This window comes from Lactuca sativa, chromosome 4, assembly GCF_002870075.4.
Source record: "Lactuca sativa cultivar Salinas chromosome 4, Lsat_Salinas_v11, whole genome shotgun sequence".
Taxonomy (NCBI): Eukaryota; Viridiplantae; Streptophyta; class Magnoliopsida; order Asterales; family Asteraceae; genus Lactuca; species Lactuca sativa.
Window position 1 is genome coordinate 332,711,869 of NC_056626.2, and position 27,432 is coordinate 332,739,300.

The 27,432-nt window shown below is 35.0% G+C and overlaps 2 protein-coding genes and 1 pseudogene across 2 annotated transcripts; all 3 read right to left on the minus strand.

Moving 5' to 3' along the window:
* Positions 1-4,420: 4,420 nt before the first annotated feature.
* Positions 4,421-4,993, minus strand: LOC111917880 (uncharacterized). The gene has a single exon (XM_023913515.1). It carries the CDS (start codon positions 4,991-4,993, stop codon positions 4,421-4,423), a length of 573 nt encoding a protein of 190 aa, XP_023769283.1.
* Positions 4,994-5,563: 570 nt separating this feature from the next.
* On the minus strand, positions 5,564-7,137 carry LOC111917905 (LEAF RUST 10 DISEASE-RESISTANCE LOCUS RECEPTOR-LIKE PROTEIN KINASE-like 2.4; annotated as a pseudogene).
* A 316-nt stretch (positions 7,138-7,453) lies between these two features.
* On the minus strand, positions 7,454-18,544 carry LOC111917906 (wall-associated receptor kinase-like 14). Its single transcript, XM_023913541.3, has 2 exons — positions 17,682-18,544; positions 7,454-7,518 (listed from the first exon to the last, which is right to left on the minus strand). Exons 1-2 carry the CDS (start codon positions 18,430-18,432, stop codon positions 7,454-7,456), a joined length of 816 nt encoding a protein of 271 aa, XP_023769309.2. The 5' UTR covers positions 18,433-18,544.
* Positions 18,545-27,432: the final 8,888 nt, after the last annotated feature.

The following is a 27,432-nucleotide window of genomic DNA, read 5'->3' on the forward strand; positions in this document are numbered from 1 at the left end:
CAGTCTAGAGGAGAGAAAACGTCTACATTGGTTTGGGCTTGATAATTGTGAGGAAGTTAGAAAGTATATTGCGTAAGTGTTCTTACCTTTTAATTCATTGTTTTCTTTTTAATTTCTCATTTTTACTATATATATATATATATATATATATATATATATATATATATATATATATATATATATATATATATATATATATATATATTTCATCAATGTAGTGAATTCAAATCATTACATCCTGAAAGTGATGAAAAAACCGAATTCCCTAAATGGTTCCTTCATAAGGTCTATGATATGCAAAAACAAAAATCTCCAGAGTTTAATAAGGAGTTATCAGCTCTTTTAATCGGTGTGCATGCGCATGCCTTTACTTACACCGCTTGCATAGTGAATGGTGTTAGGTATATGGTACTTATGCGTGACGCCCAACGATCAACACAAAACTCGGGGGTTCTAACTGAGGGAGAGAATAAGCGGAAATATTATGGTCAGCTAGAAGAGATTATCGAGTTGCATTATCCTCATAAATATTCCACCATACTTTTTCGTTGCAAGTGGTTCGATACTACAGGAGTTAAATCTGATAATAATTTCACCAGTATCGACCCACAACGCGAATTAAGTAGCGAAGATCAACTCATATTTGCTACGCAGGCCAAGCAAGTATTTTACATCCTTCTCCAAGTGACGAAAATGACACCCGACAATGGGTTGTTGAAAATGTTAATCATAGAAGAATTTGGGATCTACCGATGAATGATGTTGATCATGATCCCATTGAAAATGTCGACAATGATTCAACCGATGTCGTTCTTAGTAATGCTTCTTCTAATTTCACTCTCTCAATTGACTTTAGCCAATACTTTCAAAATTCTCAATCGGTTGAAGATGATATTGAAGTTGACCCACCGACGAGCATCATTAATAATGTGTCTGATTGCAAGACTGATTATGATGAGGAAGATTTTGATTATGATAGTGATGTATCGGCAGACACTGAAGTGTCTGGGGGCGAGAATGATTAAAAAAATCTTTTTACATTTAATTAGTAAAATAAGGTTTATATATATATATATATATATATATATATTCTTACTATGTTATAATTTTTCTGGATGTCATTTTTTTTGGATTGCATTGCTCCATCTCATGGCTGTTGTGATGGGTCATGGAGGCGACGGTGGTGACAAGCCACCACATCCATTCGGTGGAAGTTTTGGTGATCAACAAAACAATGGTAATTAAGATTTATTCGAATTCATTGTATTTCACATTGTATGTATATAAATAATTATTCTGACTAATATTTTTTTTATGCAGTGGTGCCTCCAAAACGAACAGACACGGCAGTAAATAAAAAAATGCACAAACTCTATAAAGCTAACGGTGAACGGCCTCTTAAGATAGTATTTGACGTAAATACTAACATGCCGATTGGGGAGGTGTACGAATGTTTCATTCAGGAGGTTGGGAGCTATATGTGGCGGGACATCGGTTTTGATAAAGACACATGGACAGAGGTTTCTGAAGCCGAAAGGGTTGGAATGTTGCAGTATCTTTCGGTAAATTATTTATAAAGTTATATATTTAATATTTTTTAATTTTGATTTATTTTTAATTTCTCTATTTTTTTTTGTAGAGATGGTTTGATTTTGACGCGATTACAAATCATCCCATGGCTTCAACTTATTGGGCATCACTGAACAATCGGATATGTGTGCGGTATAGAGGCCGCAAAAATATTGCAAAAAACCATTTTGATGATTTTGCAGGGAATGTGGAGGCAACAAGGGCTCAAGCCCCTAGGGGTATGGATCGGCAGCGTTGGAATGCTGCTATTGACCTTTTCTTAACAGAAAACATCAAAAACGATCCGTTGGAAACAAAGAATGCCGGAAGAAGCAAGTAGCGAAGAATCGTGGAGGGACGTGCAGCTACGGTAGTGCTTGTTTCAAGAAAGTAAGTTACAATAATGTTTATTCAGTTATAACATATTTTTTAATGTTTATTCAAATATAACATATTTTGTAATGTTAAACAAAATTTGAATAGACTTGAAGTATTTCATCGTGCGCATGTAAATAAAAGAGGGGAATTTGTTGATCATTTGGTTGAAGAGCAATATGTAAGTTATTATTACTTAAAAATAAAGTAGATTGTTGAATTTTTTTTGTTAGTTTTAACGTATATTAACAATCTTTGTGAAACACAGAATGCCTTAGTTGCTGAGGTTGCTCTATAGACTCATCACATAGCCGACTCTGGTGGTGATCTAGACACCATTGATTGGATCGCAATATTTGAGAAGGTATTGGGTACTCGAAGGGGGTACAAGTGCTTCATCCCAATGGCAGTCACGGTCACAAACATCGCAACCAACACAGGTACTTGTTAAATTCTTAAAGAATTTGGTTGCTTTATTATATTGTTAAGAACTTAATGTATTTGTAGTAATTTTTGGTAGCTCGGTAGTTTGTTAAATTGTTAAAGACTTAATTGATTTTGTGCTTTGATGGTTTCATAGTTTGTTGAATTGTTCATGACTTAATTTGTTTGTGACTTAATTGTAGGATGTTAATGTGAATGCTTTTTTTCAAAACCCGGCATTTGTGACGGCCATTGGAGACATTATTCGCTCGTTTAAAAACCAAGTCAACAAGGAAAACAACGATGGGGAGGACAGTGGGGAAGACGAAGACAACTAATATTTCTTGTTTTATGGTATGGAGGATGTTATTTTGGATTTGGAAAATAGTTTATATATATGATATATATTAGATGTTTGTTTGAGATTTATTAGATATGATATGTTTGATGTTTGTTTGGAAAATAGTTTATGGAATATGGTATGTTTGATGTTTTTATATAATGTGTTATGTATTTACTTATGTATTTTTATCAAAACTGCATTTTATAATATATATAAATTAATAATATAAAAAATAAGTTTTTTCTCAAAAAAAAAAAAAGAAAAAAACATTAGCATCGACGCCTTTAGAGACGACTACTATCAATTGTGACGACGAGGACCTCTGGCGAGTATTAATAGATACGACATTATTAGAGACGACAGAGGTGTATTAGGGACGACTTGTATTAGAGACGACAATATTAGAGACGACAAGGGACTATTAGCTACGAGTCAATTGCGACGTCGCTTTAGTGACGACACGTCGTCGCTAATAGTATTAGCGACGACAGACATGACCAATTGCGACGACTTTTGTCGCCGTAAAGGTTAGTTTTTTTGTAGTGTTATTATAACACACTTAAAATAATTTAGTTTAAATCAATCTTTTTTCTTTTTTTTTTAGAAAACAAAAGCCGTGAGATAAATAGTTGGACAGGGTAGACGTAATTTGTTTGTAAGATTAATTAGTCTATGTCGTTTTAAAATTTTGTAATATAATGAATTTTCGACAATGGAAGCTCATATTTATTCTTCGGCTTTGCATTTTCTACATTGCGGTTTTATTTCTTTATAGTTTTTAATTTTTTATTTCTTTATAGTTTTTAATTAGCTAGGTTCTCGCCATCTTTAGCCATTACCTAATAAAACTCAGGTTTCTGGATATGACAAACTCAAAGAAGCAACAACCAATGTTTAAAAAATCAGCAATTAATGCTATATGTTTAAAAAATCAGCAATTAATGCTATATGGAGTGGTCACCATCAACTCATCGGAAAAGTAATGTCACATCTGCATCACGTCACCTTCACCACCAACCCACTCCACATAAGAAAATGGTCAGCACTAACAACATTAACGTTTTTTTTATTATTTTTTATTTTTTTAATATTATGTTAAATAAATAACATAATTTATGATATAGGTAACTTTTTTTTATTTTTTGTAACACTATATGAAATAAAAAACATAATTTATAAGATAAATAAATTTTTTGAAAACACACAAAAAAAATTCATTAATTAAAAACATAGAAATTTAAAACCTAAATTACTAAAACACACATAAAACCTAACAAATCAAATACTACACTACTTAATTAAAAAAAAGTAAAACATAAAAACCGTAAAAAAATACTACTCATCGCCATCGTCGTCATCATCCTCATCCGCCTCGTCATCACCGTCTGCATTCTCGTCGTAATTATCGCCCTCATCCTCTTCGTCTCCATCGTCATTTCCCCCTTGGAGTTGTCTCCCCCATATGTGCTCGGTCAAATCGTGCCGTAGATTGTGATGTGTTTCACGATTTTGTATTTCTAAAACCCTAGAGAAGTATGTTGGGCTACCAACTTGTATTACTGCAGGTGAGTTAAGTACATCGTTCCTGGTATATGAACAAATAGCTCTGCCTTCTTCTTCTATTATCATGTTACGTAAAATCACACAGACAGTCAACACTGTCGTTAGTTTTGCCCTATCCCATGTTCGTGTTGGATGTTTGATTATGTGTCACCTTTGTTTTAGGACTCTAAACGCTCTTTCAACATCCTTCCGTGCAGATTCCTGTGCTAACTTGAACAACTTTCGTTTCTCATCGGCTGTAAACGAAAAAGACTTAACAAATGTAGCATACTCTGGATATATCCCATCACATAGGTAATATCCATACTTGTATTCATTTCCATTCACAACGTATGACGTATCTGGTGCTTTACCCTGCAAAATGTCGTTAAATAACGGAGACGCGTGAAGCACATTCAGGTCATTGTTTGACCCCGCCATACCAAAGAATGCATGCCAAAACCATAGGTCGTTTGAAACAACCGCCTCCAATATAACAATCGGGACCCCATGATCTCCTCGCGTAAATTGACCACGCCACGCATTGGGACAATTTGCCCACTCCCAATGTGTACAATCAATACTACCAAGCATCCCTGGAAAACCATGTTTAGCTTCATGCGCGGCATACAACTGTTCGACATCACTTTTAGTCGGATGTTGCAAGTATATGTCACGGTAAAGCTCTATAACATACTCACAGAATAGATATGTACAATCTGGACCCGTCCTCTCAGACATTTTCAGATACTCATCTGATGCGTCTGCGGTTATACCATATCCCAATTGTCTAAGAGCGGTCGTATATTTTTGTATTGTGGTAAAACCACGTTTACCTCTAGCATCCCATCGTAATTGGAAAAACTCATAATTACGTTCCAAATCTGAAGCTATACGTAAAAATAAATTTTTACTAATACGAAAACGTTCTTCGAATTTCGATAAGTCATAAAGACTATCAGGGACAAACTAATCACGTACCAAAAGTTCATGTGCCGCCTCTCAATCCCGATTGATATATTTTCTATGTTTCTTCTCGCGGTGTGAAGTTTCGCCTCTCTCACAAATTACGTCTTGTGTCGTAGACAATAGTGTGTGCAACACCAAATTGTCATCAGAACCGCTATCCATTTTTTTGTTAAATTTGTATGTTTGATTTGAGAGAATTTGTATGTTTGTCTTGAAAAAATTGTGTAAAAGTGGATGTATATATAGATAGAGAAAGGAAATTAAAGGCAAAAAGTTTTTTTTATTTAATAACCCATTCCAAAGGTCCAAATTAAAGGACCAATCAATATACGCATCTTCGTCCGTCCTGGGAGCCACGCCACCACCAACCCACTGAAGCCAGGGGCGGTCTTCATGCGTGGAGAGAGCCTCCATGTAAGCGTTTCACGCATGGAGGTCTCTCCACTCCGGGTAGCCTAATGATTCAATTTTCGAAAGAACATAAATGAATATATTTACTCATATGCAATAACATGGCGATTATCTGCCCATTATCAAATTTTGATTACATAAAATGACTCAAAAATATATGCAGGTGGTGTAAAAAAAAGGGTTGTGCTTTCAACATTGAGCCGCCTAAGTTGTTTTTAATCAACAATGCATTAAAAAATAAAAACCAAAAGAAAGCCCGAATTACATCTACCCTTTGTTTTGACTGATTTTCCATGGTATACACAGAATTTGTGGGAGATAGCTTTGAATAGAACTAATATTTGTGAAAGATCCCTTCTAACAAAAATTATTTTGTGCACGTCAGGAAGATGATTCTTCTTCTGTAGCCTGCATTTTTAGTACTCCCTGGCTACTTAGCCTCTGTATGGCCGATGGAGAATTGTCTTGCGTATGCCTTGTTGGAGATGACCAAAAACGTCTAGGTGGAACTTGTAATGATTGAAAGCTTCCTTCTAACATCTCCACAACTTTACTTATCCATGGTCGATCCCATGGATCAGACTGGATGCACCACAGGCTCACCATCACCAACTTCCTAGCTAATTCCTCTTCTTCTTCGGTTGTCACCCCATCAACCCCTAGATTATCTCCACTTTCTACTTTCTTGTATATCCAATCCGGAAAATATGCTTCACTCATGCTTGTGTCGTTAGACTTGTTCTTTTTACGTGCACCTGTCATTTCAAGAACCATCATCCCATAGCTATATACATCAGATTTATGTGAAGCGCCTCCAAAACTCTTGAAAAATACTTAAGGGGCCATGTATCCAGCGGTACCTCTTGCTCCCGTTACAGATACAAGACTCTCTTTCCTCTTGCACAACTTAGCCAACCCAAAATCAGATATTTTTGGGACAAAGTCTTCGTCTAATAGAATGTTGTGAGGCTTTATATCGAAATGAATTATCCTCGTGTTACAATGTTGATGTAAGTACTCTAGACCTCGTGCAATCCCTTTTGCAATCTGGAATAACGTGTTCCACTCTAGACGACATATATCACCACGTAAAAACTTATCCAAGGATCCTTTTGACATGAGCACATATACTAGGGCTCTTTTTTTCCGTCAAAGCAGAAGCCTATGAGTGTGACTACGTTGACATGAGAAGTTCTACCGATACTAGCGACTTCATTGATGAAATCTTGTCCATTTCCAATGGCTTTACTTAAGAGCTTTACTGCAACTAGTTGCCCATCAGGCATTTGTCCCTTGTAGACACTTCCATACCCTCCTTGCCCTAGTTTCTCATCAAATGCGTTTGTCATTTTCTTGATTTCCGAATACTTGAATCTTTTCGGGGCTATAGGTCCAAAGTTCCTTATGAATATTTCAATATCATGATTTGTCGTGGTTCCCTATTTTCCAAACTTGGTTGGTTAGGGAACGTGGAGAATTTCCAGCAAAAAAACCAACAAATGCATAATAATGGAGATTCTTACCGGCCTATGAGCAACTAGATTTTTCCATAACCTCTTTTTTCGACATAGCATCACAAACAACATGAGCATGATCCAGCAATGCCCCTTGAGAGTCCTATAAATGAATTTCAGATATGATGGTTAAATACATCTAAATAAAAGGAGAAATAATTTCTCTCTTGGTCCAATAAAGAGTTGTACTTTTTTTCCGTATTAAGTTTTATTATTATTATTATTATTATTATTATTATTATTATTATTATTATTATTATTATTATTATTATTTTATTTTTATAAATGTGTGTTTGATTAAAGTATGTCATCGGTTTATATAAATATTTGTCTCCTTACCTATTATGAACCTCCTTGTAGCTCCCATGGATCCTGGTTTGGGAAATAAGATAAAAATGAGGTAAGCTTGTTGATAAAGATTAGAACACTACCAATAGCAATAAGTGATGCTTGAAAGGGGAAACTCAATCAACTGTGGCTTAAAATACACTTATGTCACGTTATATGATGATCAAAGCTAAAACAGGAAGGATTATTATTTGAAAATGGTGATAGCTGGTGTGCATTTTACTAGCTATATATTGGTAATTGGTTGTAGTTGTCAACTATTAGGTGTCCTAACCCTAATGGCTAGTTGAGTGAGTGTATCCACATTGGACTTTTTATGCTACAAAATACCGGATCTAGATGTCTATGTACAAGCGAATCAAGCCAGACGATGTTTTTTTAAACGGATAGGGCCGTGATGTAGTCAGCTAGGAGAGTTAGTTTTTTAGCGCGTCAATTGTTTTTTTTTTTTTTTGGATATGACCAGACATCAACCAAACTTTATCAAGACTTTTTTGGGTATGATTGGACCAAGAGTGGAAAGATCCAATCTTGGTCCTTTTTTGGATACATTTGGACGAGATCACGACAAGTTTAATTGAAAATTGAAAATTTTTATTGTTCCATAAGAAAGTGGCAAAGAGAAAACTCTATGTAAGTAAATTGGAAGTTTTTAATATGTAAAAGTCACAATCTTATTCTTTTTCTGCTTGTTTATAATGATTATATTTAAGTGTTTACATGTAAATCAACGTCAATGACTTATTATACTCGAGATCTTATGGTAGATTCGTAGGATCCTGATATCCCAAGATCCTAATATCAAAAACAATCTTGATCCCACTAACATGGTTTTTAGATCATGATCGAACCTAATATTGTATGATTGTATTTACGATCATAAGCATTGATCCAATCTCATAATTTTTGTTTGTTGTGGTGTTTGATCTCTAGAACGGTAAACCCTAAAGATTTTCTATCCCTAAAAAAAATAATCTCACATATCAATTGTTAGATATGAAGACTTATCATTAGATCTACAACTTTAAAGACTAAATGTTTTTGGGTGGGTCAATTATATTTTAGGCCTTTTGTTTTGGTTTTTTTTATTTTATTTATTTATTTTTGTGTTTTTTCAGTCGGGCTTGTCGTTTTAGATGTTTAGGTCAATATTGTCGTTTATATACTTTTGAACATATCTGTAACATTATAACAGAAAAGCGTGTGTTGAATAATATATATATATATATATATATATATATATATATATATATATATATATATATATATATATATATATATATATATATATATATATATATATATATATATATATATATATATATATATCTGCAACTTTAAAGACTAATTTTTTTTGGGTGGGTCAATTTTAGGCCTTTTGTTTTGTTTTGTTTTGTTTTGTTTTTATTTATTTATTTTTGTGTTTTTTCAGTCGGGCTTGTCGTTTTAGATGTTTAGGTCAATATTGTCGTTTATATACTTTTGAACAACTGTATCTGTAACATTATAACAGAAAAGCATGTGTTGAATAATATATATATATATATATATATATATATATATATATATATAAACATACACACACATATACATATACCTACATAAATACATACACATACACACACAAGATAGTGTGTACTACTTAAATCCATGTGTTATGTATGCTTTGATTTCGTTTATGATTTCTTGTATTTCTCAGATCTGTTTTTCGTTTATCGTTGTTCTTCACCTAACAACTGGTATTAGAGCTATGAATGAAAATGGGAAGGTGAAGATCGATAAATTTGAAGGTCGTGACTTTGGATTTTGGAAGAAGCGGATTGAGGATTACTTATATCAGAAGAAATTGCACTTACCATTATCTAAACAGAAACCTGAGAAGATGCATATGACCTAATGGAACTTGATGGACAGACATGACCTTGGCGTTTTCAGATTATCACTAGCGAAGAATGTCGTGTATAACATCGGCAATTAGAAGACCATATTTAGATTGATAAAGGCATTGTCTAACATGTATGAAAAGCCATCAACAACAAACAAAGTTTTCCTAATTAGACAAAGTAAACACGAAGATGAAGGAAGGAGCATATGTGATAGACCACGTCAACGACTTTAACTTAATAATATCCGAGTTAGGATATGTTGAAATTAAATCTGAAGACGAAGTCCAAGCTTTATTATTATTATCTTCGTTGCCCAAAAGCTAGGCTAGAATAGTTACTGTAGTCAGTAGTTCTTCAGGAACTATGAGACTCACATTCGAAAGCATCAGAGAGTTGATTCTTGGAAAAGATGTTCGAAGAAAGAATATAGGAGAAGGCTCCACTAGTTTACTCGTACCGAAGAGAGGGGCAGGAAACAGAATAATGGTGGATACGGAAGAAAAAGATCAAAGTCAAGGAAGAGAGGATAGTCAAGAAGCAAAAAGGAAATCATATGCTGGAACTATAATGAAATAGGACATTTTAGAAATAAATGTCCTAAACCTCCTGCATATAATGACAAGAAGCAGATGAATGTGGCTGAAGACTATGATGATGCACTGATTTTTTGTGTAGAAAGTGTAGTCGAGTCTTGGGTGATAGATTCAAGAGCATCGTTTCACACTTGCCATAACAATAAAATCATGAGAAATTTCAGACCTTACAGCGGTACTGTTCATCTAGCAAATGGTAATATTATGAAGATCATTGGTATTGGAGATGTAGCTCTAAAATTTTCAATGGGTATTACTTGGATTTTGAAGGATGTGAAATACATTCCTAGCCTGAAGAAAATCTTGATCTCAGTGGGACAACTGGATGAAGAGGGACATGATGTAAAGTTTGAAATAGGTAAATGGAAGGTTATTAAAGGGAACTTGGACATTGCTCAAGGAAAGAAGAAGGGAACTCCATATATGGTGGAGTTGACCTTTGGAGAAGCAAATACAACTATTAGAGATGGGGAGTCCTCTACTTTATGGCACCAAAGACTTGACCATATGATTGAGAAAGGAATGAAGATTATTACTTCAAAAGGCAGAATCCCACGACTGAAGAATGTGACAGTCGACTTCTGTGAATCATGTGTATTCAGTAAATAGAAAATATTTACTTTCATGAAGACGGGCCAGCCACCAAAATTAGAGAAGCTTGAGCAGATATAATCTGATGTCTTTGGTCCCACGTCAGTTTCATCAACAGACGGTTCCTACTATTACATTAAATTTATAGATGATGCTACAAGAATGGTATGAGTTTACTTTCTGAAAAATAAATCTGACGTTCTCTCTACTTTTAAAAGGTTCAAAGCTATTGTGGAGAATGAGACAAATATGAAGATAAAATGTCTAAAGTTGGATAATGGGGTGAACACAACAACAAGGAATTTACCGACTATAGTGCAGAACACAGAATCAGAATGTTGAAGAATATGCACGAAACACCCTAGCAAAATGGTGTTGCGGAGAGGATGAACAGAACACCAAAAGAGAGAGCTGAAAGCATGAGGTTACACGCAGGAATGCCAAAAATGTTATGGGCAGACACAACGAACACAACTGCTTACCTTATAAATCGTGAACCCTCAATTCCCATTGGGTTCAAAATTCCAGAAGAGGAATGGAAGAAAAGCGATGTATCTCTCTCTTACCTTAAAGTATTTGTTATATAATGCTTATGTCAAGGTTAAAGATGCAAGCAAAGACAAAATTGAAGCTAAAGCTAAGAAGTATATATTTATCAGGTACAGGTTGGATGATATGGGCTATAGATGTTAGGATAACTAAACCATGAAAGTGATTAGGAGCATAGATGTCACTTTTAGTGAAGATGTCCTCTATAAAGATGATCTAGCTACAACTCCAAGAAAAATCAAACAAAGTCAAAAGGAGGTGTTTGAAGAATTGACAGATGTTGATGTGTTACAACCTAAAACTGGTGAAGGCTCACAAAATAGTAGGAGTGCTGAAGAGACAATAAATACCGAAGTCAATGGGAGTTCTAAAAAAGATAAAGACTAAGAAACCGAAATACCAGATCATTGAGAAAGTGAAACCCCAAATCAGATAGTTTTTGAAACTCTAATCTAATAAGAAGATCAACCAAATATCGAAGACCCACTAGCAAATATTCTATCTCAGTTAATTACCTGATACTGGCAGAGAATGTAGAGTCAGATTCTTAACCAAAGGTGATGAAACTGAAAGACTCTATAAAATGGAAAAAGCCATGAAGGAGGAGTTTGATTCACTTGACAAGAACCATACCTAGTCCTTTGTCAAATTACCAGCAAGAAAGATGTAACGCCCTGATTATGGTATGTTATTTAATATTATTATTTCTTCAAGTTTCAAGAGGGACTCGATGAGTCTGTGGCCCGCCTCATCGAGTAGAGACGGGACTTCAGTTTTTGTCCTGGGAGTTTGTTTTGATACTTAGTTTGATTTGATACAGTTGTACCATGACATTTTATTATGGTTTGAGATATTTGACGTATGGTTTTATGATATGACGTTCAGTATATGATTTTTATTATTATTAAAAACAAAAATTTTTGGATCGTATTTTGGGATGTTACAAAAGAGAGCTTTGCAAAACAAATGGGTGTTCAAAATCATGGATGAAGCTGATGGTAGAAAGAGGTATAAAGCCAGACTAGTTGTAAAGGGTTTCAAACAGAAAGAGGGGGTTAATTACAATGAAATCTTCTCACTAGTTATGAAGATCACTACTATTTGACTGGTCTTAAGTATTGTGGCTGCTGAAAAATTTACATTTGGAACCACTGGATGTTAAGACTGCATTCTTACATCGTGACCTTGAGGAAGACATTTACATGTCCAAACTAGAACTTTTCCTGGTAAATGGTTAGAAGAATCTGGTGTGTAAACTGAAAAAGAATTTATATGGACTGGAACAAGCTCCAAGGCAGTGTTATTTAAAATTCGACAACTTTATACATAAAAATCGGTACAAGATATGCGAGATGGACCGTTTCTATTATCTAAAGAAGTTCAGGTCCTCTTACATTATTCTTTTATTATATGTTGATGATATGTTGGTTGCTGGATCAGATATTCATGAAATCAACACACTGAAATAACAACTTTCTAGAGAGTTTCAGATGAAGGACTTGGGAGCTACCAAACAAATTCTCGGGATAATCATAGTCAGAGACAAAGTTGCTAGAACGTTGAAGCTTTCACGGTAGAGTATATCAAAATGATTCTAAAGAAGTTCAACATGGCTGATGCAAAACCAAAAAGTACACCTTTGGGAGGTCAGATAGAACTTTCTAAGAAATAGTCCCCAAAGATGGATGAAGACAGAGAAGAAATGGTCAAAATCATGTATGCATCAGCAGTTGGCAACTTGATGTATGATATGATGTGCACCAGACCGGACATTGCACATATAGTGAGAGTTGTGAGTATATTTATGTCAAATCGAGGAAAGGAGCACCGGGAAGGGGTCAAGTGGCTGCTATGTTACTTGAAAGGTACTTCTGATGTTGCTCTGTGTGGTTTTGGAAGGATTCACTGATTCCGATTTAGGGGGATGTGCATATTCAGGAAAAAGCAATACCGGGTATGTTTTCACTATTGGAGGTACATCAGTGAAATGAATGTCCAGACTTCAAAAAAGTGTTGCTCTTTCAACTATGAAGGCAAAATATATGGCCATTACAGAAGCAAGATAAGAGTTGTTGTGGTTGAAGAATTTTCTGTCAAAACTAGGAATAAAAAAAGAAGATTGTGTTATTTACTATGACAATCAAAGTGTAGTACATCTCGCGAAAAATCCGGTGTTCCACAACCGAACGAAACACATAAAGATGCGATATCATTTCATACGAGAATTGATAACCGGTGGTACACTAAATCTGAATAAAATCCTTGGTATGGAGAATCCAACTGATATGTTTACTAATGTCTTACCAACTGATAAGTTGAAGCCGTGCATTGCTTCAACTGGGCTTCCATTAACTTGAAGAGGAGGCAGGAACTAGAGAGAGAGAGAGGTAGAGGGGGAGAGAGAGAGAGATAGAGAGAGAGACGAGAGAGAGAGGGAGAGGGAGAGGGAGAGGGAGAGAGAGAGAGAGAGAGACGAGTGTTACAGAGGATACATACATGAATGGCAGTTGAATGATGATCAAGTTTCCAAGTGGGAGATTACTAGATACGAAGACTGATTATCAAATTTAAAATTTTAAAGACTGAATTTTTTTTGGGTGGACCACTTTTTTAGGGCTTTTGTTTTTGTTTTTTTGTTTTTTTTTTTTTTTTTTTGTTTTTTGTTTTTATTCGTGTATGTTTTTCAGTCGTGGTTGACCTTTTAGATGTTTAAGTCAAATCTTGTTGTTTATATACTATGAAGGGCCTCATCTGTAAAATTGTAGCAAAAAAATGTGTGGAATAAAATCTCTCTTTAATTTGACGTAGCCTAAGGTAGTGTGAACCACTTAAATCTACGTGTTTTGTATGTTTTGATTTCGTTTTTGATATCTCGTATTTCTCAGATCTGTTTTTTGTTTATCGTTGTTCTTTACCTAATATCAATTATAACTTTTAATATATTTTTTTGTTTTTCTTTACAAAAAAAAAAAAAAAAAAAAAATGACTATAATTTGATGCAGTTATGCCGTTTTATGCCTGATGCCACTTTGTTCAATGTATCATCTCTTATGTGAGATCAGATTGAATAGTTTTAAATTTTATTTATTAAATTTCAACTTTATCATTGATCCGTTTTTTTAAGAGATAAGCGAAAATGTATATTACATTTTTGAAACTTATAAATAATTTATTATATATGGTAGGACACTCATAATTTTGCAACATAGAAAACCCCTTATTCTTGATAACTTTGATACTGATAAATGTTTTGCATATAAGCATCTAGTATAATTTAATAATTACAAATAAATATTCTTCATATTTTGAAAGAAATGAATCAGGCCGAAGAATATCTAGTCGGATTTGATCCGTCTTGAATAATTCAATTATGCATTACAACCATTTCGGATTAGAGGGACTTGCTCGGATTGGTTCATGACCATTGCAGTCGGGTATTGTTAACCAAATGGAGGTGGCTATAGCCGTTTATTGTGCAACATAATGTTTACATCATATATTATATATATAAAGCACTTATAATTTCATCATATATTATATATAAAGCACTTACAATCTTAAATATTACTAAAGAGAAACCTTATGACATCATCTTAAATAATCTGGACCATTGATTGTATTTCAATCTTATTTTTTCCACCCTTAGATCAAATTGCTGACATCATCTTCCCCATATGGAATGTATTTAATTCCAATAAATGCTTTCCAATTATCAATCAATAACTTACATTCGTTGAAATGGAACGTATTTAATTCCAATAAAAACTTTTCATATTTTACATCTTGAATTTTCAGTTATGAAGATTTTAATATGGTTAATTTTAAAAACATATTAGAAACAAATCATTTCAATCAAGACCTTAATATCAAACATTAATATAAATCCGTTTATATTAGTAAACCATTAATATAATTTTTTTTTATTAGGAAATCATTAATACCGAGATATCATATTCAAATTATCACATACATATACGATTCATCATTGAATCCGCAACTCACATTTATTTTCAATCGTTTCTTTTCTTCAAACCTTCTCCTACAACATCGTTAATATTGCTTATAACTTCCATCATCATTCTCTGCTATAAACATTTGCTTTTGTGCGCTAGAAGGTCAGTACCTTCTTTCGCTTTTTATATTTTTTTAGATTATTTTTTGTTCCTATATCAAATGTATGTATTCATATATTTCGATTTTCTTTGTCACAAATTAAATGAAATCGGTTAACTACTTTTCTGAAACTTTTTAAATAAAAATGAAAATATATTAGGTACCTTTAACAAAACAAAAATTAACAATTTTAGGAACTGACATTAATTACGAAAATGTTACTTTTATATATTAGAGATGATTATGTTTTTTTTAAATTTTATGTCATAAGAATCCGGTTAATTTTGGCATGATTTTAAAATATTATTGAAATTATTTGTTTTTGTATATCATATCAACCTACTTTTTTATCTTTGTATAGTAACAATAAAATTTATTAATGTACACAACAAATATAGATATTTCAAATTTTGTAATATTATTATACCTTACAAAATACAACTCCCTCCAAAATAATTTTTCGCCAGTAATTTCATCCATAATTTCAACAAATTTAAATTTGTATTTTCTTTATATAAAGTTTTTTTAATGATCCTAATTTTTTTTCTCCAAAAGTATATCAAACATTTACGTCTTAGATAATACTGCCCTATTATAATTATTATTTTCCAAAAGTATATCCGTTTAATGAGGAACTTGATATATAATAAAGGAAGTGAATGTTAATTAAAATGAGATATATATTTCATAATTATTACATGAGTTTATTAAAAAAAATAATATCAAGGTGTAAACATTAAGCATTTTTAAAGTGAAATTTCAGAATACATACAAACGATGATGTTGTACTGTGAAATATAAAATTGAATAGACTGAAAAAAAAAACACTATTAAAGCAGTCAATCTTGAAAATAACATAGTTATGAAAAATTATAAAGTAAGATAAAAATTATAAGATATTAGGAGATTTGTAAAAAGCACATTTAGTAAAAGCATTACGGTTATTAGAAAAAATAAGAGCGTTAAGATTAGTGAAAATATAATATATAAACTAAATTATCACAATAGTAATGAAATGTCATTATTTGATATTTAATATAATTGAAAGTTATATCAAATTACATTGATGATATACTAAAATTATTCAAAGTTGCGCCAAAAACTAATGCAAAGTTCTTGCGATCACCAAATAAATAAGAACAAACATAAAAGCTAGCATTTATATTTATAATCAATTTAAAATAAACCAATCATGATTTAGAAAAGAATCTACATTGATGATATACTAAAATTAAATCTATATAACAATTAACATTTTATAAATTATATTACATAACTTTATTTGAATAAATGAAATAATTGTCAATATTTAATGCAATAGAAAAAACGGTATATTGGTTGTCAATATATGTTTAAATTAGGTAACATTATTATGCAAGGAACGTCTAATTAAAATGCTTATAAATATATAAATATCATAACTATATAAGACGAGGAAAGTCGTTCAACTAATAAAACAAAAATAATGTCTACAAAGAGATTATATATATTTATCGTTTTCAATGTATTTTCTACACATTTCAATAATACCAATAACCATATATTTTTTTATAATCATTATACAATATCTATAAACGATTATATGTTTTTTTATGCGTTTCCCGCGTTTAACGCGGGCTATAATCTAGTTTCGTATGATACCAAAATTTTATTACCAAAGGTACTAGACACTTTAAAATGAGAGATTATGGGTCTATGTCTAATTAGGAAACATAAGTGGTTTTAGAATTAGGTTAGATTGTCGTTTAAAAATGTTGAGAGCATGGTAATTCAAAAAAAAAGTAATACTTTATTTTTCTTTCTTCCTGTTAGATTACAATTTGTTTTAATATTTAACAAATGCAACATATTATATCTGAAAAAAATTATGTCATCTTCTATAATAAATGAAAGTTTTTTTTGCCACATGTAATCTTCTCCTTCATTTGGACACATGGCATTTTCTAGAATTTTTAAATTTTCTATTTTCCACTTGTCATTTTATTGTATTTTTTATTTTATTAAATTAAAATTCCATATTTAATGTGTAAGGTAGTATATATGTAAAGTATTTATTAGAAATTTCAAATTTAATGTGTAAGGTAGTATATATGTAAAATATTTATTAGAAAGGGTTTATATATTTAATATATTAAATACATTAAAGTCTCATTAATTATAATAATTTAAAATTTTTCTCATTTTTCTTATAAATTCAAACTTTTGAAATTGTTAAAATTTCATATTTATTTTTTTAATTAAACCCATGTTTTACATGAGTCTCACACCTAGTATATATAAAATATAGGGTGAGAATGAAAACAATAAACTAAAAAAATCAACTTTGGAGGCTTGAAAAAAGTTTCCTGAAAGTCAGCAATATTTAAATTAATTCTAATTTTTAAATACATCTACAACCTCTTATAAATTATCATTATCATATATTAATAAAAGTTCCAGAGTGATGACGACATACCTTTCGCTTCCCCACAACCGGAGCTGGCTGTGTACCCATCGCCGTCAATACCGCTTTTACACCTACACCGATACCCATCGCTTCCATCCGACGGAGACAAAATCTTTGTACAAACAGCATCACCAGAACAGTCGCAACTCCCCTTAAGCCACCAACCCAACTTAACTACTTGAACATCTAAAGACACCCCCTCGCTATTATTCCCACTTATCTCCGAGGCAACCCCTGAAAACAGATACTGACATCCCATGTTTGTGATGTTTTCATGGTCAAGAAACATACGAGTAGTATCACCGGAGTAACAACTAAGGCTACGATTACTACGTCTATCCTGTATGACACTGCAATTGAGATCCTCGAAACTGGTTCCCCACGTTGTCGCTGCAATTATGCAATTATTTTTCTGGTCCATGCAGTTTTCCATAAGGATCCCGTTTGTAGACACCGGAGCATAGTGTTCTCCATTCAGGTGGCTGAGGGAGTCAACAGGGCGGCCGCACATGGCGGGAAGGCCGACGGTTAACCCATCGGGGTTAATTTGTTGAACAGGGAATTCACCGATTAAAACGGAGCCATCGGCGGTGCAATTGAGCTGGATTTGGCAGCCAGAGGAGAAGCCGAATGGGTAGGGTACGAAAATAAATTGGGCTCCGGGGCATGAACGGGTACAGTTAATGAGTTTTTGAGATATAATGGAGGGTGAAAATGAAATGGAGACAAAAACTATCAAGAGATTCTGCAACTTGATCATCACTAAGCTAAGCAAAAGGAGTTCGTGTTGTCTGGGGAATGGTCGAGTGCGAGTGTAGTATGGAATATGGAAAGTGAAGTGATCGATATTCGATAAGTTACTTGGAAACTTAAATTTTGTAGTATTCTGGGCGCCTCTAGTTCTTTGAGTTTGTCATTTTTAATATACCTATTTGTCGTTTACAAAAAAAAAAAAAAAAAAAAAAAAAAAAAAAAAAAAAAAAAAAAAAAAAAAACCTTAAAAACATAACAAAGGAAGACTTGACAAAATCAACAGTAATGTCAATGGAAATGTTTCTTATTAGAAACAAAAAATTATATTTCTAAAATGCACCTGTCAACACTGTAGGGTTTAATCTTGACATGGATGTTATATTAGTTTAATATTTGAATTGAATAAAAGGTAGGGCTGAATGGGTCATGTGGACCCGGTATTTTGGGGTATTTGACTGTTAGGAAAAGGTGTGCTTATTCTTGTTTAGTTTTTATTAGGTTTTGTAGGCTATAAAAGCCACTTGTTTCATGAATAGAAGAGTAGAGTCACAAAAACTTCTTCTTTCTCCCTTATCACTCTTTCCTAAAAATCACACATTAAGTGTTGTTTTATCTTGTTTGTTGTTGCACTAAAGAGTGATCTCGAGGGCCTGATTTGTTGGTGATTTTATATCATCAAATATTATTTAAGTGTAATAGGATTAAATTTGTTGACCAAAAGTAATCTTGTTAAATATTGAACAAGTTAGGATGGTATAGCAGTGCACACTTGTTCAAATTTTTCAAGATTCAAAGTACATTGTTAATTAGGGGCGAAGCTTCTAAACGAACGGGGATCCGGGGACAGCGCCCCTGGGAGCGGGGTCCTAGGGGTGGCAGCCCCTGGCGGGGTCCAAGGGGCAGAGCCCCTGGCTGAGATCGAGCTGCCAGGTCAGCGCAAAAATTTTTTATTTGGACTATATTGCTATATTAAAAACTGCATCAAAATTCCAATTTTAGAAAGTTGACCCTTTTTTCTCTGAGATCCGTTTTTGACAGGTTTGGTAGTTTTATAGCAGTTTGTAACTGTCTATTGACAGTTTTCAGACAGGAATGCTATATCTGTTTTTTGGTCATTTTTTCTGGTACATCTTGAAGAACATTATCAAATACATTCTCAGATTTCATTCTCTGAATTTCATCCAATTGAGTGTTCGATCTGTACCATCGAAATACTTCAATTTAATAGTGAATCACGACTTTCAGAGAATCCAAACAATCTCTTCATCCCCTAATTTCTAACATGATTTCCATCAATTGGTATCAGAACCTAGGGTTCGTGTAAAAGAATCGGGTTTGAGAGTCGGTGTCGAGAAAGGAGGAGCAGCCCTTAGTTGCATGGCTAGGAACGAAAAAAAAGGAATCTAGCAGCAACAAGTTAGTATGAAGATTTTTTCTTGATCAAAAGAACAATAGATATCGAGCAAATACTGCAGTAGACTAACCAGAAGAAGGGCTGAAAATCAAGCAGATTTAAGAGAAAGAATCAATGTCATATGGGATCATAAAAGAAGGAAAGGTAGTTTGGAAAGTGAAAGATCGCAACAAGAAAGAAGCATGTAGCAAACACACATTTTTGGTCAAGAAAGAAAGAAAACAAGCAGGACCCGAAGCAAGAGAGAAAGCAGGAATCGAAGTAAGAAACAACAAGATTCAAAGAATGACAACAAGACCCGAAAGAGACTTTAGCAAGAATGATCGGTGGAAAGAAAGTCAGAGGAGAAGAAGTATGACAGGGTGTGACAACCGTCAATTTCGAGTCAAGTCAAAGTCAACAAGTCAAACCGATTGACTCGATTAACCCTTGTGTATTAGAGTTCACGTTATGTAATTACTATTCAGTGTGCAATTTTAATGAGAAATCATTAGTTGGAAAGTTTGTGTGTTTAATTTCCATAGCCTTAGAAATGTTGAACATAGAGCCAAAGTGATAACACGCCATTTCACGCTCATCGGGAGTGTGTACGACACTAAATCATGGCTTAACAGGGTTTACGGACCTTGTGTTGCGAAGCCGAACACTCAAATATATCACAAACGAAACCTCTCTCAATCGATTTCACTCTATCTCTCTCTATCAGAAATCTCTCCCAAATCTCTCTTTGTATGAGAAATCTCTTCAAGAATGTGAAATCTCTACCAAATCTCTCTCAAAAGTTCCCGTAACTTTTAATGTCATTCGGGCCATCCCGACCCTTAATCGGGTCAAAAACGGCTCAAAAACGGAAGTCTACGCAAAAAACGGACTTAAGGAGCCGAAACTCCTCTCAAGGACCGAAACCTCCTGAGGACCGAGCCTCGCTGTCCCAGCCGAGACCGAGACCCGGAAGCCGAAACCAAGAGCCGAAACTGAATCTGGCCACCTCTCGGACCGAAGCTGCGAAGGTCGAAGTCATTCGGGCCGAACCTCGCTCTCGGTTCCCCCTTTCGACCGAGCCTCGCCTCTAGCCGCATCTCGCACCCTCGGTTCATTTCCACCCTATCGGTCCATCTTCTCTACTTTCGGTTCCCAAGCATCAGAAGCCGAACCTCCAGGCCACGCTTCGGATTTTTGTCACTTTTCACCCGTTTTCACTATTTTTAACATTTTAAGCCCGTTTTTCATTATTTTAACGCGGGATTTTCTCCAAAAATCATATTTTAACATTTAAGACCATAAATGACTATAATTTAAACATATTTTTGTGAAAATATTTATTAAAGGAATAAAATCTAGTGGGTGAACAATTGAGGTGGAGTGTTGATTTTGCTTTACCTTATGACACAAGCAACCTCCCCCACATCCACTCTATGACCAGCCACACCTCCCCACCTTATCTAGGTCACTTAAATTTCCTTTCCACTCAATTATCATCCCTCCCCACGTTCTTAGAGATGGAGCATCCATCCTCTCTCCTCACACTTCATTTATTCTCTCATTTCTTCAACAATAGATCAAACACTTTTCTCTCAAACTTATTCTCTCTATTTCGAGACTACAAGGCTGATCATCAAGCTTTATTATACTATTATTAAGTAAAATTCACCCTCCTTGTGCTTGTTACACTTCATTCTAATCCAATCATCGATTGCTTACACAAACTCCATCACTTCGATGTTAAATTCTCGAGAATCTTCAAGGCATCTTTAAGTGTTCTTGAGTTGAACACTTCTTTTCTCCATCATCCATCTACTGAAATCACTCAAGGTGAATTTATAACCCAACATTTTCATGTTTTTCTTAAGTTTTAAGGGGGAGAATAAAAGTTAAATGATCAAGAACATAACTAAATTCTTCTAACAGCTTTCATCAGATAAGTTTCACCCCATTCACTGACTGTTTTGGGCAACTTAAACATTTTATTTTTCAAAACTATTTTAGGTGCAGGTATTTCAAGTTTTTAGCTTTAAAATGACTACTTGCACATCTATATACGATTTTTCTACAATTTATGGTGATTTCTACAAAACTGACAATCGTTTCAAACATCAATCCGGACCAGTCTGTGATTATGGACTTGTTCACACAAGTTAGTGGTTACTAAAAATCAGGGGAAATTTTATGAACAAACTAGACTCATCTTCCAAACTCTTAGAATTTACGGAATTTGATTTGGACATTTTATGGTTTTTCTACAAATTTTCTAATAATAGTTACAGAAAATGTTATCAACAGAAAAACACTGTCAATTTCATTTCACCTTGTAACATGTTGAGCAAGGTATATATCATTATGTGTTGTTGCAATATATGACATTTTTGTCTTAATATATAAATATAAATCAGTTAACAAATGGATTTTGCTAGATAAAGCATAGAAATAACAAAGTGTTATAATCAAGTACATCCAATACATACAAACGTTTGATTAAACTATGTTAAGTATAGTTTATATACATTACTACTACTACCCTTGTTTTGATAAACTATAATAGGTATAGTTTATGATACATTACACAATACATATATTTCAAAATGGTACATTTATACAAAAGGGAACTTTCATTTCGTTACATGTAAATTCGTTGATGACTTTGTGAGACATTTGCTTCGCATTACTTAAAGTCCTGTATTGTAACCAGAGTCTTCTGGAGGGAGAGCATGATAGTTGTATATAGATCTATATTGGGTTTGACAAACCCACACCCGAGCTGCATGCAACAGCTAGACCGACAGGTCTGAGGTGACAAATGTCATAACAATTCCGACGCCTGAAGAACGTTGTTTTCAAGCCAACTAGGTCATAGCATGGTTATAATAACTCACAGAAAGTATTAACAAACATAAGAATTTACGGGAAATTCATTGACATCATACGCGTTTATGTTGAATTAAACTCATATTATTTTCTGTAAATAAGGAAGGTTACTTATATGTTTCGGTCTTTTGATATAAGACTACATTACACATTTTTAAAGGAAAATATCGGAATTTTTCGGAACAACCGTACGTTTACTAGACAAGACTTTTCATAATTACATACAAAAGTTTATGAACTCACCAACCTTTTTGTTGACACTCTTTCAAACAACTTGTATTCTCAGGAAATCACTAAACAGGAAATCAAGTGCATTTTGAGGATGGGACGTTAAGGCGTCAAACATTTCATTTTGATGTCAACATATTGTAATTGATTTTGAAACATGTAATGCATACAATGATGTAACTCTTTCAATTATATATATGTTGGTTGTGTTTACTTTCATCACTATTGCCATTGTTGTTATGATACTATACATGAAGTCCTCCATCCCGGACGTTTCCGCCATCCTTGGTTTGGGGGTGTGACAGATTGGTATCAGAACACGGTTTATAGTGAATTAAGTATATCAAACCACATAAGATATACAAACTATAAAAACACTTGGGACTAAAAGTATCTGATTTTAAACATTTCTCAATTGGATATACTTTTAGAAAATAAATAGTTTTCTTGTTAAAGTATACATACATACATTACATGCTCGCATAGTGTCATAACTAGGGAGAACATTAAGTGAAAGAAGAGGAGTTGAACACTACGAGTATGCCCTAGCATGTGTAACCACATCTGGGAAGGATATAGCCTGATCAACTATATTCGTCCGAGAAGTGACTTACGCATCTTGGGGGATAGTCGTAATGGGCAACAAATCTAATAACCTAACTCCACTCTACAAGGAATGCTCTAAGAACCAAATCTAAACATTTAAAATACTATATGAGTATTTGTATGTTGCTATAGCGCAATATTATTAATATCCATTATGTGCTTCTTACCCCCCCCCCCCCCCAATTTCTCGTGCAGACGTCATGGCAGGATTTCACCTACCAGGAGACTCGTACTTTCCCAATCAGGGAAAGTCCGGCTGGATCAAAGAAGAGCCCGAAGAACCAATCGAAGAAGATCCTGAAGAGGATCCCGAAGAGGAACCCGAAGAAGAAGAGGAGGAAGAAGAAGACGTCGAGATAGAAATGGACGAGGATGAAAGTGAAGAAGAGCCAGAAGTATTCAACCCCCCTTACATCGCGAGGGTACCTGCAAACCGTTGGGGGCACAATGGGCCTGAGCCCCGTTGGGCAACAACAATCGAAAGGTGGAGCCGACAACAGCGCCAGCGGTCACCATATGGCGACCAACGTGGTTACTATGACCTTAGCCATGGGGGACCGGCTGATAGAGCCCTCCTAGTCATGACTCGACATATAGCGATTATGGATGATCGCGGTAGGACGACGGCCGATCAAGTCCGAGAGCTGAGTGTCATCATAGAGTCTACCACTGCTCGCACCAGAGACCTGGAACGAGACTCCCACTACAGAGACCAACTCATTCAAGACCTTCTCGCTGCTCGAGCAGAAGCAAGGGAGTATCGGGAAAGATACATGGCGCTTGAGGAGAGAATGGTTGCAGCCGAACGGAGATTGGCAGAACTACAAGGCGCATCGACGTCATCCCAAGCTTCACCAGGGAAGGATCGTCGTGAGTAGGGCTCATCACTACTCTCACATCTTCGTAGCATAGGTTTCGAGCATGCGTTGGTGCTACTCGTTTGTATGTAGGTTGACCTTGCGACTAAGTGTTTACACTATTCAAAGGGTTTTTGTACTGTTCAAACTATCTTTTGCGTTGATGTAATGTAGACCCTTATGAGGTCAAACTCTCTCAAAACAATATGTATTAAAATGCTATCTATGGTTTTGGCATGAATTTTACTTCATTGAATGTTGACATGAGATTTACTATGTGGTATTACAAACAATTTATAGCTGATAATTCTAAGATTTTAAGTGTACCTCGTTGTTATGTGTAATTAAAAATGTAATCGACCTAGAAATGATGAGTCTGCCTTAGGACCTGTTCCTTGTTTGGTTGTGGACATAGGGCAGACTCATTAGTATCAACAGTTTATTAAAATTTTAATTATGCATAACTAAGAGACATCGAACGAATCTTAGGAGTGAGTCAGACACGGAACCAAACGCATGACTCCGTTTGAGTCACCACTATTAAATTCATAAGTTTAATTGCGTAAACTCTTCTATGAATTACTTGCTAATGCAATAAAGTCGGGTATAATACAAATGAGATAAAACAAGTAGCACTCGACTCATTATTACTATTGAAGTCTTACCGACTGGTCATTTTTTTAAAATTTATGACAGAACCGTGCCACCAAGGAAAAGACCAAGACCTTCCGGCAGCACAACACCGCCCCCTCCGCCACCACCTCCGGAGTTTGATTCTGTGATGTTTCAGGCTGCAATAACAGCAGCCGTGGCGGCAGCAATGTTGCAGATGGGTACAAATGGTTCCGGCAGTTCCGGATCCGGGAATACTAACTCGAATCATGGGGACAGCACGGGGCGTACTAAGGAGTGTTCTTACAAAGACTTCACGAATGGCAAACCCGATCCTTTCAATGGAAGCAGGGGTGTCATCGTGCTGATGCAATGGTTCGAAAGGACCGAAGCAGTCTTCGAAATCTGTGCATGTCCCAAAGCGAGCAAGGTCAAGTATGCAACATTCACTTTCACCGGAAAAGCTCTTACTTGGTGGAACAGCCGAGTTAAGTCACTTACTCCTACAGTGACTAACTCCATAGGCTGGGAAAACTTAAAAGCGTTGATGTTAAAGGAGTATTGCCCGAGGGGTGAAATAAAAAAACTCGAAGAAGAACTCTGGAACCTCAGAAGGTCGGGCACATATCTTGAAACTTATACTGCTCGCTTCAATGACCTAGCACTCCTCTGTCCAGCAATGGTCACTCCAGAGGAGAAGAAGGTGGAGCGATATCTCTGGGGGCTGTCATCCCAGATTCAAGACAGTGTACTGGCCTCGAAACCCACTACCTTTGAAAGTGCCAAGGAATTGACACAACAACTTATCGATCACCGGGCTAGTCGTGGCACCGTGATAGCCACCACTGACCAAACAAAAGGAGGGAACAACAAGAGGAAGTTCTGGAACAATAAAAAGAAACAACCGACGCAGGACCCCGCCAAGAAGCAACAGACTGTTGCTGTCCGTGCAGCCACTATTGCTACCACTCCAGTACCACCGAAACAATACACTGGGAATCTCCCTAAGTGCAACAAATGTAACTACCATCACAATGGTGCTTGCTGAGAAATGCACTGCAAAAACTATGATAGGAAGGGGCATACCGCCCGTTTCTGTAAAGCGCCAGCACGACCGCTCAATCAAGTTGCCAATGCAGGGGCAAGCCAAACCTGCTACGGATGTGGTGAAGCAAGACACTTCAAGAAATTGCCCCAAGGCGCAAGCTCCTAATGTGGGTGGTGTAGGGAGAGTCCTGATGGGTTTTGAGCATTCTAACACTTCCTAAGTGTACATGCAACCCTAATAACCTTGGATCTATGTTTGTCTAATTATCATGCAAAGTTGAATTCCAAGGTTATATTCCTATCTAGCATACATGGGGAACAATTTTTTAACTTGAATGAAAGATAGAATAACTTACCTTGTTGTTGCTTATGATCCTTGAAACCTTGTGAGCCTAGCACCCCAAGTGTGATGCCTCAAATGCGTCACACAATACCAAATGCTCTTGGAAAGACTTTTGAGAGAATACACACTTCTTGAAATCGGCCTAGCCCTCTAGTTTCTTATGTGTATCCGATTTTTGTGGAGAATAGGATCCTTATATAGTGTTGACACATCTAGGGTTACACCATGTAAACCCTAACGTGTCATGACTCTTCATTTCCATGACCCATGGGTTTGTAACTCCCATGGAGCATCCATGGAGCATCCTATGGGTAGAACCCAACTTGATAATCTATGGAGCCTCTTAGCCCACTATACAAGATATGAATGATTAACATAATCAACCCATATATTTAATTAGTTATCTTTTGATCACTTAATTAATTCCAAATTAATTATTTGATCAAACTAATCAAATAATATTATTAATATATTAGAACTTATAATATATTAATAATCTCCAAGTGTTATTTCTCTCATTTAGTCTATCCAGTTGCAAGGTGCCATGCAACCCAAATTGACCATGCCGGGTCCGGTCAAGTACTGACCCGAAATAGTTATGGACTTAGACACCTTATCCAACAGTTTCCCACTTGGATAAGTCTAATAACTATAACTCGAGTAGTTCAGGAACCGACCGGCAATCGTAGCTCTTTCAAGGTCTCTCGGAACTAAGAAGATGTTGATACGCCATTTAAGATAAGTGATCATATAATCCTCTGTTGTAGATATCAGCCGGACAAATACATGGAACAATGTCTTACTTATTGTCCAGCATTTTGTTTCCCGATTTCTGATTTGTTTGACAAAGAACTTAGTTGAACACATCAACTTAGTTCTGACCAGGCCCGATACATAGGTCAAAACAAAATCATCGAGGGGCCCAGATATCAGCTTCTAATCCAAGAAGGAACAGATAAACTTCGACTCATATGTTTGTTCTACCACTCATTGAATTATACACAAAAGCACGTTTTATAACATCGAGTTACCAATGCG

Bases quoted from the DNA above. Each gene is read 5' to 3' on its own strand.
- LOC111917880 (XM_023913515.1), bottom strand. From the start codon at position 4,993: ATGTCTGAGAGGACGGGTCCAGATTGTACATATCTATTCTGTGAGTAT.
- LOC111917906 (XM_023913541.3), bottom strand. From the start codon at position 18,432: ATGATCAAGTTGCAGAATCTCTTGATAGTTTTTGTCTCCATTTCATTT. The intron at 7,519-17,681 runs GTATGTCGTCAT...TTCCCAAACCAG, and splicing joins CGGTTGTGGGGAAGCGAAAG to GATCCATGGGAGCTACAAGG.